The 15513-nt window shown below is 40.8% G+C and overlaps 1 protein-coding gene across 2 annotated transcripts in view; it reads left to right on the forward strand.

Moving 5' to 3' along the window:
• The window catches only part of LOC138006938 (uncharacterized), a 67702-nt gene that overhangs the window by 39066 nt on the left and 13123 nt on the right, over positions 1 to 15513 (forward strand). For both annotated transcript variants that reach the window (XM_068853576.1, XM_068853577.1), the window contains exon 2: positions 12658 to 12767. In XM_068853576.1, coding sequence (XP_068709677.1) covers positions 12674 to 12767 — 94 coding nt within the window. In that variant the 5' untranslated portion in view covers positions 12658 to 12673. The remainder of the gene's footprint in view (positions 1 to 12657; positions 12768 to 15513) is intronic.

The raw sequence follows: 15513 nt of genomic DNA on the forward strand, positions 1-15513 counted from the left end.
AATATATACGTGTGGGTGGTTTTTTAGGACGTTTTGGCTAATGTTTCGGTTAATTCTTAAGCCTTCATAAGTAGGGTTGATGTTGTAATGCGTGATTTAAAATAACGTTGCGCGAGCAGTATGCGCGACCCTTGACATTTGAGGGTCATTGACTAGGAAGATGGGAGTAATTTTATCACATCATATACCCCTAGGCGTCACGTGGACTTGCTTCAAAGGCTTTTTCTCACTTACAAGCTTGATAGCAAAATTTTTAAACTCAGTGAGGTTATTTCGGAATCGAATTTAATTTTGCGAGTCTTGGACGTATTTTGGGTGTTTCTGGTCTTGAAACATGTTCAAGATCACTTTTTTAGAATAAGTAAACCCCTGATTAAGAAAGGAATTAAGGCTTAAGTTTCTGAAGAAACTGTGATGCTGCGTCGTTGACCTTTAGAGCGTTTTCCCTTATCAACTCGTTTGATAAGCTAAATTTTCGTAGGTCCACAAAGAGGTTTTCGGATCCAAAGAAGTTTTGGGGTTTTGGGCTGAGTTCCAAACATGGCTGGTGTAATCCTGTAAATACTAATAAAACTTATCGGTTGTCCTAATATTTAGCGCTTTCCTTGCTTCCAACTATACCGTGATTAAGTGAGATGATGCTGTATGAAGTTTTTCATCCCTAGCCTTCATTCGGTTCCCTTCGTTTTCGGAAGATATTTATAAAACAGGCCGTATGTATGCACCATGTATATATATTTATCTTTCCCGAGAATTTCCGAGGTTGTCCAGGCTTCTTTTGATGAAAAATTGATGTATTTGCATGATGCAAAACAATTGTCCAGGTATTGTTTAGAGCGAAAATTCAGTAGTAAACATGTACGCTGAACTGGCGCCATTTCATTTTGCCTAAAGAGGAAAAGCCCCTTGGAAAAAAATCTCGATTTTCTGAGCGAATCCGTTTTGCGGAAACACGAATGAAACACCCGTACGCGTTTCAGTCAGCGGAAATGCCGCGGAAACGCGAAACATTATGATCGTTTTTCTCTATCGAGTTTCCCGTTGTATCCGCCCTGCGGAAACATAACGGAAAGTTGATGTATCGTGTTTCCGTCATTTTTCCGAATTTCGGAAACGCCTTATTTCACCCTGTGCTAGAACAAGAAGATCTTTCAGATCTTAAAACCGCGCTTTGAAAATTTATCTGTTTTCTTACCACTATAATCGCAACGTAGTACACATTCCAAAGCAGTCTTTGTTGACTCACTATGACTATAGACATAAAATCACCTGATCAATCTGTAGCACAACAACGACTACACACGAACTTATTGCACTATCACTTATAGCCGAGGTGAATTTTCCGAGGAATCTTCGATGACGAAATGGTCTTAATTAATCTGGAACTGTCATCAGGACATCTATGGGTATGAACGATACGATAATAACACTTTTAACAACTTACAGCTTTCTTCCCTAAAAGTCGCGATTAAATTTAATTGGGTTTTTACACGAGTAAAGGCCTAGCAAAGTAGTCACACGCGTCACTTAATTTAAGAATTACGTTATCCACGGCTGTCTTAACTACGGTGGTTATTTCCCTACCAATGAAACTTGAAACGTCGACATATTCCATGGATGACATAATGACCTTTTATGTATTCAATACTCGCTTCGAATCAACCGCTTAAATAACACAAAAAGGCATGATATATTTTGTACTAAATAAAGAGTGGAATATTCATAAAACTTTAAGTACATTAACGTTTTAACAGCTTTTGGCGAATACCGGTAACATCATATGTTGCGTGATTCGAAGTGCCACTGACTGTATGACCCAATAGAGATTTGGGTCTGCTCACCAACAAAACTAAATTTTATCTGTTTTCTTACCACTATAGTCGCAACGTAGTACACATTCCAAAGCTGTCCTTGTTGATTCACTGATGACTATAGAACCAAAATCACTTGATCAATCTGTAGCACAACAAACTGACAACAACGAATGCACACAAAGTTATTGCACCATTACTTATAGGACCTTATAGCCGTTGTCAAATCTCCGATTGCGCCATCATTCGTTGGAAAATTCACCTAGAATGACCTCGTGTAGGCATTCGCATTAGTAACACGTGGCGCCCGTTCGCCGGCTTGAACTGTACGAATTCCACTGTGCGGTACATTTCAAAGGAGAAGTGATCTATTTTTTTAGTCACATTTATCGCAAGTGCACCTAGAATAACGTTGTTAAGGCGTTCACCATTCATGGTGTTATCTAGTCGAGGCGCTTTACAGCCTGAAGGCCAGCCAAAGAGCGGTCTGCAATCCTCAATTGGAGGGAGTGTATAATAATATTCATTTGGCTGTGACCTCCTAAGGCATCCATAAGAGCAACCTGGGATCTGGTTGCCATGAGGCAAACCTTGGTAGTTGAGCAGTGAGAGCTGTGGTATTCAAATCAGTGCTTAATGACAAAATGTCTGGCAAAGCCTATCAAACAGCTCAAGGTTAAGTTGCCATTTATGATCTGAATGATGCTTTCAGGACAGAGTCTGCATCTACGTTAGCAGAGCCTGCAGTAGCCTACTTTTAGCTTCTGTTAGATAATGTTCGAGGCAAGTGACTCCATTGTTGCCACTTAAAAGCCTAAAGACCAGCCAGAGAGTGGTGCAATAAAATTATGTCTGTAGGTAATCCACCAGGAACAAAGTGTGACAATAATGAAATGCCACCGCACACCAAAGAATGGCAAGGTATTCATACCAATGTGTGAACGTAGTATCTGGAATAAAATCCCTGGTTAAGCTTATTGTGTTAAGGTTTTTGATCCAGACAAGTCACATTGTTAGCCTCCATTTATAGCCAATCGGAAGTTGCAGATTCGTTGCTTTAAACTCTAGCCCCGAAGGAAGCTTTAACTTCATGCTAAGGTGGTCTGGCTTTGGCTATGACTTCTTACTATGAGTTGAATCAGAGGTTTAGGGATGCCATGAAAGTCCATTTTACAATGAAGTTGCCTGGGGTTCATCAGTTCTTCTGGTCATGCTGATGAGTTTCTGTTTGGCGGAGAAACTGCTAAGAGAGTTAGAATAATAGCAGAATTTAAAAGAACTGCAACTACGTTTGTTTTCAGTTAGTATAAGTTTATTATTATGCACAATTTCCTCAGTTAGTGCCCTGGTGCTAAGAATTTGTCACTTAAATAATGTTCATTATTAATAATTAAGGGGGTTTGCAAGTATGCATCCTCAAGGCAGACCAAGTAACCCTTATTCTGCTTGAGGTAGTTTTCCGAGGGGTAGGTGCTTCCGAGGTCGTGGTACCCAATCGGGTAATGTTACTTCCCTATCTGTCTAGCCTTTCCTGAATGTGGTCCAGCCAGACAGGCCATGGTCCTTTCCCGAGGCAACCAACAATTTTGATATGTATGTACAGATGAGGAAGTCCACAGTTTGTTAAGCAACCAGGCACCTTAATGGTGGGACAGACTGAAAATTGCTTTTCTGAGCGGCTGAAGGTCACCTCAGATCCAGAAATCTTGGACTATGCAGAACGTTGTCACATAGAATTTACATATGATCCTTCTGAGCGACAAATTTTTAATGTTCAGTTTGTTATGTCTAGGACGTTTTCTCAAGCTAGAGGAACTTTGTGTGATCCGAGACACTCACTCACTCACTCACTCACTCAGCCGGCTGCGAGGCAGTCGGCCACAGCCAAAGCCCAAGTGATCAGAGATCACTGCATGAACTCGGGGAATGCTTGGCCTATTTTACCAAATTGGGCGGATGGTTCGCACAGACTGATGTTTCATTTTGAGAACTACAATGCAGCTCTTAGCTTTCGGCATTTTAAGTTGGATGCAGTCAACGCAGTCCTTATTTTTCGAACCCCGTGGGGAGCTTATTTGGCAATCTTAGTTTTAAAACTTACCTATTATTCTTGTCTCGTTGCCTTAAAGCACAGGAAATTCCTTCCGTTACCTTTAAAGAGTTTAACTTCTGTTCCCCGGGAATTTTCACCAAGGTTATGGAACATCCCCTGGCGGTCCTTAGGCATAAGGGGCTTTCAGTGAGTTTGCTTCTCTGGTAGTTGGTTTTATATTGCAGGGAAAGGATGTTCTTGGTTGCTTTCAAGCTATGTGAGAGTCAGTTCAATTATCATTAAAACTGTTTTGACCCCCACAATTGCAAAGGAAATCACTTTCTTGGTTCTCACTCTAGATTCTGACTTGATGAGGGTGTAACTATCCGATAAAAAGAAAGGGAAGCTGAAACTCTTGTGTTTAGAAGCTATCAGTGAGAAGGAGTTTACTATTCGCTTTGTTGTTCAGGTTATTAGAAAGGTATTGTCTATCACTACCAGGGGTCCAATTTAGGAAATTCCATTACCGTTATTTAAGACGGGATAAATTTCTAGCCGTGGCCCATAATACAGGGGATTATGATGCCCTCGTGTTTTTATTTTGCTCAGTTAGGGCACTGAGTTACAAATGTGGGTTGAGAATGTCCCCCAGGCGTTTCGTTACATTGATCATCCACTAGTGGCTTAAATTTTTCAAACTGATGCGATTGCTAGTGGCTGGGGCATTACCTGTGCAACTAATGTCTCTTGCAGTCTCGGGAGCAGGAATCGCTGCACAGTAATTCTAATTCCCAAATGTTTGGGTAAGATAGAGGCCGACCAGGCCAAGGGCATCTTAGTGGTGCCAGCATGGACCTCTCAGGCTTAGTATACTCGAGTACTATCAATGATGGGTCAGCAGCCTTTGGTCTGGACTCCAGGCAGCCAGCTGCTGGTCCACTCGTCTGCTAGTAGCACGCATATAGTGCAAAATCATCTCAAGCTGATTGCATGGCCCATTACCTGGGTATTTCATCAGAAGTGACGCTTTTCTGAGTACGTTCCAGAGGTGTCGTTCTACTCAGAGACACTACAGCGTTTATCCTTTGAAGTGGGCTGTATTCTGTAGTCAGAGAGAGTTCCCTCCACGCTCCCCGGATCTAGCCCTTGTTTTTAGAATTCTTATAAAGGGAAGATATAGTTCGCGTCACTTATGGTCATTAATGTACCAACCAGAGCCTCGTTGGCGGTCGAAACGAAGGCTCTTTTGTTCCTGTGGTTGGCACATTTGAATAACAAGAGTAATGTTTGTAAACAGATAACTTCCCTATTCCGAGTTCCCCTATATGTCATTCGGCCTGATCACTGCTACATCAGCTTTCTCTCGTATGATTAGCGCTGAGAATACCTTAGTTGGCTAACATCCAGTTGTTCGTCGTTTCTTGAACGGTGCCTTTGGGAGTAAGCCACCCTCAAATAGATTTTATGGTATTTAAGATGTGCAGCAAGGGCTGAAATTTGGGAGACTCGCACTTGCGTTAAAGGGAACTCTCGTTAATACTAGCCACGTTATTAGCGTTAGCAACAATATTTTGCTGCGACATAATATAAGCGATAGTTACCTGGAAAAGTTTCAAGATGAGTGTGTGTGTGTCTCGGTAGTCATGTTAGCAATGCTAACGCTGTTAGGAGCGTTTGGAGCTACAACTTAACTTTGTTCATTGCTTGTTTAGAAGTATTTGGTAGTTTAGACGTAATTTGTAGAATAAAATGGATACATTAGGACATTGTAAACTTGGAGTATGTTTGGTGTTTTGGGCTCCTCATAGTGTCCTCACAAGCTTTGAAGGCTTCATGTCAGTACCGGAGGTTAGGGTTTATGAGATAGAATTGGAAAGTTAAACGAGACTTACCTCTAAGTTGAAGTTTGACTTGAATTCTATCTCATAAAGAGTAGTAACCGAAAGTGCCTGACGTGAAGTACGAGCCTAGTCTGCCGGGAGTGACGTCACAATCATTGTTTCAAATCTTCCTCCTCATAGTGGAGGAACATTTAGACACAGAAAGTAATTCCATAAAGAGGATTAGTAACCAAGGCCTGAGAGCTCGACACAAACACAGGGAGGTAGAGGTGGGCATGTCAGACACCTTCGGTTACTACTCTTTATGAGATAGAATTCAAGTCAAACTTGAACTTACAGGTAAGTCTCGTTTAACTTTCTAATTCACTAACGGGTATCTTTGGGCAAAATATGAGCTATCCGCCAAAATGGTCGTTGACGGACGATTCTCGATTCTTACAGACAGCCATTCTTAATGATTTGACTGGTCGAATGGTCGCCGTTGTTTACTGGCGTTAATGTTACAGTTTGTAAATGTTTTGGGTCGGAAATACGCCGTTGGTTACTGGCTTAAAATTTTACAGTATGTAAATTTTTTGGATCGGAAATACGCCGTTGGTTACTGGCTTAATATTTCACATTATTATATGGCAAAGCCAGTCTTGGGCAAATCCCAGCGCTCTGATTGGTTTTTTCTCGGTCGGGATTTTGCAGTACGGATCATTTCCGTGGAAACGGTCCAAGCCGTGTATTTTTGTTTTGGAGCAAAGCCGGCAAATTCATAATTTCCAACCACAACAGCGAAAAAAAAAAACTGTGAATATTGTCATTCTTCACAGTGAAACTACCGTTCCTTGTGCGTGACAGATCAAAATCACACAACTGGAACGGAAAAGGAGCGAGAGTTAAATCAAAATGCAACTTTTACGCTTAGGCAAGAAGAAACCTAAGCTCACTTTCTGAGCAACAGTTTAAATACACGAGCGTGAAAGAAAACATAGCACTCTTCTCCTTGAAAACAGCATACAGAAAGGAAAATACCGGTTTCAGCCTTCTAAAGAAACACAACATCAAGCTACGCTCATATGGATCGAAAACACATTAACTCCATTGGCTAGAATTCTATAGCCAATCAGAACTTAGCAAGTTCGATCCTTTCATCGAGTACAAATAGAGACAAACACACATGGTTTTTGCAGACAAAGCTCTTCACCTTAAATCAAGCTATCGGCAACTGATGAGATCCACATGATAGGATCGAAACCGCGGTCTTGCCTGACCAAATAATATGTCAGAGAACGTCCATCTAGAGTCGGGTTATCTTAATGCCTCGACAAAGAAGCGACCTAAAGACATCGGCATCAAATATCAAAAGAGCATCCACGAGAACGAATTAACTCCAGAGGTTCAAGGAGGACAGCTACTGACCATGGCCACAAACCAAAACACGCTGACGAAGTCAGAAGAACGAGTGAAAGAATTTAAAAAAAAACAAAATGAACCCGGGCCCGGGTCAAACATTTAAGAACAGAAGATCTCTCGCTTCTACCGCCGATGAATATATCAGTCGAGCCTAGAATTAAATTGGCGCAAAAGCGAGACGCCATAAGGTCACATTCACATTACTGCTGAGAAAATCAACACCAAGAAACTAAAAACATTACTTTCGAGACCAACTATTTTCTTGGAAGAAAACGTATCACACAGCAGTATAGAGATTCAAATGTAAAGCCTCATAGGGCAAAAACCATTGCTAAATGAATACTACAGGAGCCGCCTAAAAGAGGCATCCATTCAAATATGTACTCAAGAGAGCAAAATAGGCCTTATCACGGTTTTCGACGCCATCTTGACTGGTAGGCAAAGCGGTCAGAAATTACAGTGTTTGTATGAGAATCCGATAGCAAATAACTTCTTCCAAAATTGAATTTTTCACCACTTCTGAATCGCAACGTTAAAATACTAGGTAGAAGGTTGTATTCACCAAGTTTGAAGTATGTAGCTTGGCTAGAAGACGCTCAGTTAATTTTTTGAATTTTCCACACGTTTGTCTGTAAATTTGGCTGGGTAGACAAACGTCTAGACGCAGTTCGCGGGAAAAAATTTTTAAGACTAATGTATTGAAAATTAAAAAAAAAATAGCTCAGCGACTTATAGGAAAGCTACATCCTTCAAACTTGGTGAATACAATCTTCTACCTAGTATTTTAACGTCTTGATTCAGAAATTGTGAAAAATTCAATTTTGGAAGAAGTTATTTGCTATCGGATTCCCATACAAACACTGTAATTTCTGACCGCTTTGCCTACCCGTCAAGATGGCGTCGAAAACCGTGATAAGGCCTATTATGACAAAGGCAACAGAAACCAGACCACGTACAAGGGGGTCGTGTAGGCCTGTCAACTCTTTTTAACACTTCACCAAGGGTATCTACACAGTTTCTGAATTGTCTAAACCATTTAATGTTTGTTTTATTAATTTCACTAAAGGTGACTTGTCCATTTGTGTTTTAAATATATCTTTTCAAATTCTGATAAACCGTTCTACAAAGGACAATTAAACCATTCCGGTTTATTCTTAACCATTAACTAGGCTTGTATTTTTGGCGGTGACGGCTGCCCATAGATGCATCTGTTGCTTCATACATTCAATTACTGTACTAATTGAGCATGAAAGCATGAAATTTCATTTTAAGTACTATTTTGAACTTGTATAATTATTATATAAAAGGGGACAAAGGGGAGGACTCCTCTCTAGTTTGGCACACACATTAGACGTGAAGCTAGGGTCATCGGTCACTTCAACAGAGAAGATTCCTTGTTCGGTCCACACAACAAATTGACAATGTTTCAGCCCACTTACAAACATTAGTACTTTGAAGTTGATTTCAAAGCAAAACCGTCACCATTTGTGTATTACGTTTAGATCGCAATTTTATCTCGTTAGCACAGTATCTTCTTCATTTCATGGTTCAGGTTTATTTCATTATCGCCTCCTCGTTATGTAATTTAGTTAAGTTTAGTCTCTCGGATTACGGTATATTTGAGGGGGTCTGAGGAAATGATTGACTTTATATCGCTGTTGTGATCGTGATCGTGCTATCCCAAGCTTTACATATCCATCGCTGTGTTTTTTTTTTTTTTTTTTCAAGTACTTAGGAGCTTCACCAAAGTAATTCGGTTAATGTTGTTTCCATGCTTGGTTTAGCTGCTTGTTTATTTTTACTTATTAGTTTCCCGACGTATACATTATGTTAAATCGCTTCATCGCTATTCATCTATTGTATTTAGTTGCGCATTATTCTTAGTTCGGTTGCGTTTTTAATTGCCTTTTAGTTCGAACCGTAATCGTTTATCATGACAACCACATCGCTACTCTTCTACTTGGGAATAAATAGTGTTAATTTTCATTAACGATTCTGCACGTGTTGGTTTACGTTAAGCGTTCAATTTTGCTCCTAATTTACAAAGCTACCCTATCCCGTGACCTTTCGAAGGTCACATTGTTTTGCCAACGATTTCCAGGGTGAAGAATCAGTGCTTGCTTCTTTTGGGTGAAGATCTCTGTGTTTCCAGTGTCACTTACATTCTACAGTGCTCAGTGGTCCTCAATGTTATACAGTGCTCAGTGTTAGAACACTGGCATTTCTGAATATTATCGCTCCAAGGAATGGCTTTGACTTTGCAATCCAAAAGCCGTTAGAGATCAATTCCAGTTTGTGGTGGGTATGGCTCACAACCCACTTACATGCATTGCAAGCACTGACTTCATGAAATAGCCCCACTCTCTGGCATTTTAGGGTTCCATTGTTTGTTTACAATTTCTGGGATGTTAGTGCTTATGCTATTTTCTATTTTCGAATTCCCCATAGTACATTTCGTTTTCCCCCCAAATAAATTTTACATAAACTATGGTTTTCAAATATTCCCAAGAGCATTTGAAAACAATAGTTTATGCAAAATTGGGGGGGGGGGGGAGGGGGGAGGGCAAACAAAATGTATTATGGTGCATTAAAATATGGAGAATGGCTTGTACCAACTTTGTGACATTTTTAGCACTATCAAGTTTTCTTGAGAAGACTCTCTTGCACTTTGAAGCGGTTATGAACCCCAGTCCTCATATTGCCATTGCTTTGTCGTGGCGCTTTCAATGTACTGAAAGACAACAACTTCCAAAACTTCTTCCATCAAAATGTTTGCTTCAGTCTTAGAAGCTCTTGTAGTTTATTCTTAATTCGTTAATACCACTCCCATGCTTGTTTTCATTTGATTTAGCAGTTTCATCAACTTTATCTGTCTGCTTCTGTAGCTGGTAATTGGCACATTACCTCTCATCTGGCAGATTAGTGTCTTCGGATGCAGGGACACTGATCTATGACTATATGTGTTCAATTTTTTTTTGGAAGGGGTGTTTTACTTTCTCAATCAACAAATCCTTTTCATGAAGCGCTTCACTTTGGCTACACTCTCATATACATGGACACACTCCACATTGCAGAGATTCCACATATTAAACCATCAGTAAATAAGCGACAATCACGAGGCTCTCCCAAAAGGGGTCCTTGTTCCCTTTAAATATTTGCTTGGGTTGCCTTGTTTTCCAAATTACTTTCAAACTTGTTCCCAGCTTTCTGATCTCTAAAATTGTTTTAAATTGTTTATGCTCCCTTTTTCCCTAAAATAGTTTGACAGCAGCCCAGTCAAAATGTTTTCGAGTAGTACTGAGGCAAGCTGGCTATAGTAATAGGCAGGAGAGGCCTTCGGACTCTGCTGTAAGGGCCGGAGCCCCTTGCATAGTTTACAGTGACGAACAAAACCTCGAAACAACCACATCCTGAATACCAAGTCTGACAAATGTGAATTTGAAGTAAGCGGCAGATATTGTGTTGTAGACGGCCAAATAGCCGACTGCCGGCGCATATTGACTGGGCTGATCGTCGTTATTGTTTCCCAGTTCCAATGAGCCATGTTCCCTTATTCCCTAAAACCCCTGGGAGGCCGGTCTCAACCAACGAGGGACTTGTAAGCGGTGAGGCCCTGTTTGTCGTATTCAGTGTAGTGGTACATTAAATGGATAACCGAATGGCGCCGAGGAGTTGAAATTGTTCATGATCTTGACTTCATCCAAAATGGATTGGGATTAATAAATTGTCTGCATCGTCGGTTTTGTCTTTCTACTAATATAAACGTCATTTGATTCAACTGCAGCGGCGATTGCTATCAGCGAAGACTTCAAAACCGTAAACGCGCTCACTGAAACTCCATGCTCCTGCAAATATTTTTCTGTGCGGAAGTCCCTCTTTAATAGTCATCTGCTTAGACATGTTGAACCTGGAACTGTTGCTAACAGGACTGCTTGCTGAAGTTCGCTAGACTTATTCGTCGTTTTCGAACTAGTAAAGGCCCACTGACAGAGGAGGTTAGATTTACACACACTCGAATCACATTCATTCTGTTTCGTTACTGACCTCAAAGTGCACAAATATATGACAATTTAATACATGGAGGTATTCGTAATAACATAATGCAAGGAATACATTTCGTTTTCGTCCGCCTAGCGATCCTAGCTGTAAAAAACCTGACTCACCCCCGTAAATCTTGTCGACATAGGAGAGTAAAACTATCACGTTCCACACCAAATCATAACGATGGAAGTAACTAGTGTCTCTGTTGGGTCACTTCAAAGTCCCACACAAAAAGAAACTAACATTCATATGTCCGATCTGCTCGAATGTCCGAACTTTCGCGGTTTGTTTACACAAAAAGTCACGTGATACTACATGTGAAAGCTGACGCTCAAAAGGTGAATTAGCTATTAGAGACCTTAGATCGAGGTTTTGCGATCTTACCACAAACGGCAAGCCGCGGTTTGCAGTTGGCGGTTTCATGTTAGCCGTCCGCCCATATTTGGACTTAAGATTCGCGGGTTAAATAGCCGGCTGCCATGTTTGTTTTCATTCGTTCGTTCACTTCTGTTTTAGCTGAGAAAAGTAAAGTCAAGTCTCTGCTTACGAGCCAGAAGGCCCATCAGGCCGGCACTTACTAGGAGTATTTCTACTCCCCCTTGGATAGGATGCTAGTCCATCGCAGGGTTATCCCCAGCATTAAATTAGCCGGTACCCATTTATACACCTGGGTGGAGAGAGGCACCGTGAAAGTAAAGTGTCTTGCCCAAGAACACAACACAATGTCCCCAGCCAGGACCCGAATCCGGACCACTCGATCCGGAGCCGAGCACTCTAACCATGAGCTAAATTCAAAGTGGAGAGAGAAGAAAAATTGCAAAGAAAGATGCAAGTTGCGCAAACACAGTTTGAACAGAACCCCTGTGATGAAATCGAAAATATTCTTGCAGAATAGTCTCGAACTGATTGCAATAACGGGAATTTGTTTTGAGGTGACGTTCTCGTTTCCGTTCCCGTCGTCGTTGCTAAGGCTCACTAGGGAGCTTACGCAGAACGACGACGCCGCCAACCAGCTGCGGGCCCGGGTTGCTCGAAGCATGGTTAGCGCTAACCGGCGTTAAATACCATGGACACCTATAGGTTTTCATACCTCTTAGTCCACGGTTAGCGCTAACCAGGCATCGAGCAACCGGCCCTTGAACGTCGCCTAAAAACATTATTTCCTGTTAATGTAACAATTTCGTTATAACCCTAGGTCGTTCAAAAAGAAAGTGTGTATCAACATTGCAGGACTAAAATTGGCATGAACGGTGTGGTTGTTTGGGAAAAATTATAAAATGTTTCATCAGGTTCTCACGTCCTCTTCACAACCTCAAATTTGGTCAATTGACGTCGTTGTCAGGACGAGGACGCGAAGAAATGTACCAAAATGCATAACGCACGTGCAGGGCGTGCAGATCTTTTGATTTTGCTCATTAAACCCATTGTTTTGTGGCGTTCCCGTAGCCGTCATCGTTGTCCTTGCGTAAGCTCCCTACTATTGCGCCGGAGTCTTCCTCAGTTAGTTAATTACACTTTCTTCCCATTTTAGGCATTTGCTGCTCAAGATGATCAAGTCACAGAAACTGACATTAAGCATTTCTTTTGGTGCAGTGTTGCTGTTGCTGTTTCTGTTGAGGCAGTACACAAAGGTCCCTAATGGTGCGTAAAATAATTTTTGTATAGCGATATTTCTTTTACGGTTTACAAACATTGACGTTACATTTCTTTTGATATTCGCATTTGCCAACCACCTGCAATTAGGTTCTCGTTGTCGTATTAATAGCAATGGCTGGAGTCACGTAATGCCAAAGAAATGTTGCTTGAGAGCGAGGCTAGTGAGTCTGATTGGCACATAAACAAAAGAATACATTTTTGGCCGCCATTTATGCATTTGGCCAAAAAAAAACCGGTCGAACTTCTGACTGAAGTACGGAAAATGGAACTTTTTTTCCTGCAATCTCGGCACTTTTCCTGAAATTTTACCCATTTTTTAATTTTAGAATAACCGAAAGTGGAGTTTCAAGCAATCGTTTTAATAGGGTTCAGATTCTCAAACATAACAAACAGACCAACTAAGAGTAGTATCATAAAAATTTAATGGCTACCTGCTCTTTTTATCGTGAAGTTGTTCTTTCTGTCTGCTTGCGAATTCGCCGAGACACTGCAAAGTGTATGTGTTCTTCCTTTCCTGTAATCAGGATCACGAACGGTGCATTTAGTGGGCTTTTGCGATTTATCGCTCTTTGTAGAGATCGGCAATATGCTCAATGACACTTCCAAGTAAATAACTTTGGTAGAGATCCATGGAATGTTCCCCTACGAGGCATACTTCGTTTCACTCCCCATCATGTCTTTTCAATGCCCTGCTGTGGGCTCGTTTGTCTGGGTCGACGAAGTTTAGGCGATGGTTAACTGTGAGATGATGTTAGCCCTTGTCTTGTAGGCAATTGTAAACTTTCCGGCTACAGGTAGCTAGGGCTAATATTTTTTCAAGGAAAGTTTACTGTCAGAAAATTATGTGTGCTGGCGGATTGAAGGTTAACCATCATGTGCAGTTTTTTCTTGAGCATCGCGAAACATATCCATCTCCCAATGCACTTTGTCTTTGCCAACTGATTGCGTTTCCACACAGGTTTTAGACACGGAAGACGAAAAGTAAATTGTTTTCTTTGCACCACCCTATGCCTAAAACTATCACAGGGACTAACCTTAAGCTTAAACAGTGCCTTTAGTCGTAATTAGAGTTATGGTTAGCATTAGTAAAGGGATAGGTTATTTCAAGAGTAGTAAAACAGGGATCCCTGAACAGCAACGTGTAAGTACGGTTGTAGGTGCTCGGTGCGGCACGTGTATATAATTACGTATCATTCTTATGTAAATAGTCAGCCAGAATTCAAAATAAATATCCTTTACATGGTGTGAATTAGCAACTTGATACGTTAGCTCAGTGGTCAATGACAGGGACAAGTAATCCAGAGGTTTACAGTGGTACGAGTAACGGTGTGGGCGATGTAGGAATAGAGGAGAGAGAGGGAGGGAGAGAGAAATGAGATCCATCTTTATTCATCCCGTAAGTACAAATTGGCCATGTATATATTCGATTCTCTTGGATGGATGGATGGACCGACGGACGGACGGACACGTATTGTTCTACAAAACAATAGCGCGAATGAATCATTAATTTCTTCTGCATGCATGATGAAGTAGGGACCTGTACGGAAATCATTCCTAAAAATAACCTTTGTTTAAAAAGGCTACGTGAACTTGATTTTTTTTTTTTTTGACGGTGAAGCACCGATTATTTGGTTTGAAGATGAATCAAACTTTTTGCTGCGTTAACGATTTACTTCATACTTGTGAACCTCATTAGATTTGCAGACTTCTGTCTTCTCCTTAAAATGTCTTCGTAAATAAAATTATGATACAAGGTCGAGAGTGTTGCTCTGTTTGAATTATGAGTGCGAGTTGTGGATCGCCACAAACGATGTTTCCCCGCGCGCGTAAAACGGTGGAGCCTGATCGCGGGTTATTCGCTCTTTTAAGTTTTACTTTTCGCTTACATTTTGTTTGAACAAATGTATTAAATACAGGCCGGACTTGGCATATTCTTTTAATGAAATTCTATTATAAAACCGACTTATAAGCTGCATAGCCAATTTTTTTTTTCTGCCATTGAACATTGGGATGGTCAAACCAAGTAAGCTTAATTTTGCCTTAATTTTGTCTCTCTTTATAACCATTTTTATAATGCAATTATATTTGGCTGTTTATCGTAGGGGCTATGTTTGACAGGTTGTATTGGTAGATAGCTTTATTCAGTGGATGAGTGGTATTTAAACACTGGCTGGCTAATTTTATGATTAATTATCCACTGGAAAAAAGTTATCTGCAATTTCAACAGAATGTCAGTCATAGTATATCTTGTTTTCCTAGATTTATGATAACTTTTAATACATGCTCCCAGCTGAGCAGGTTTTCACATTTAATTAACAATATGTTGAATGAATTAAGATATGTTACTCACTGAACTCAAAGTCCGGCAGATGTTAGCTTTCTGAAGTTCATACATTTTGCAGGAATGATTTCCCAAACAAGGGGATATAAAGCCCAGCCTGACTTAAGTTTAAAATAAGGTGGGCTAATCCTAAGGTAATCATTTTCCTCGCAATCTGAAAGCTCATCAAACAGCATGGCTTGGGAAATCCTCTGTGGGCAAGGGGGCAATCATGGTTTCAGATGTTTCATAGAGGACATGTTTGATGGCTGGAGGTCTCCAAAAATCTTGTTCAAGATTTCTTAAGCAGTAATAGCAAGCCTTGCTGATGACAGAAAACACATTTGCATGGTACATGTATAGCGTATTGCTGTTGGCCACTATGGTCTCAATGACGTCTTTGGAGAATCC

This window comes from Montipora foliosa, chromosome 6 (assembly GCF_036669935.1).
Source record: "Montipora foliosa isolate CH-2021 chromosome 6, ASM3666993v2, whole genome shotgun sequence".
Classification (NCBI taxonomy): Eukaryota; Metazoa; Cnidaria; class Anthozoa; order Scleractinia; family Acroporidae; genus Montipora; species Montipora foliosa.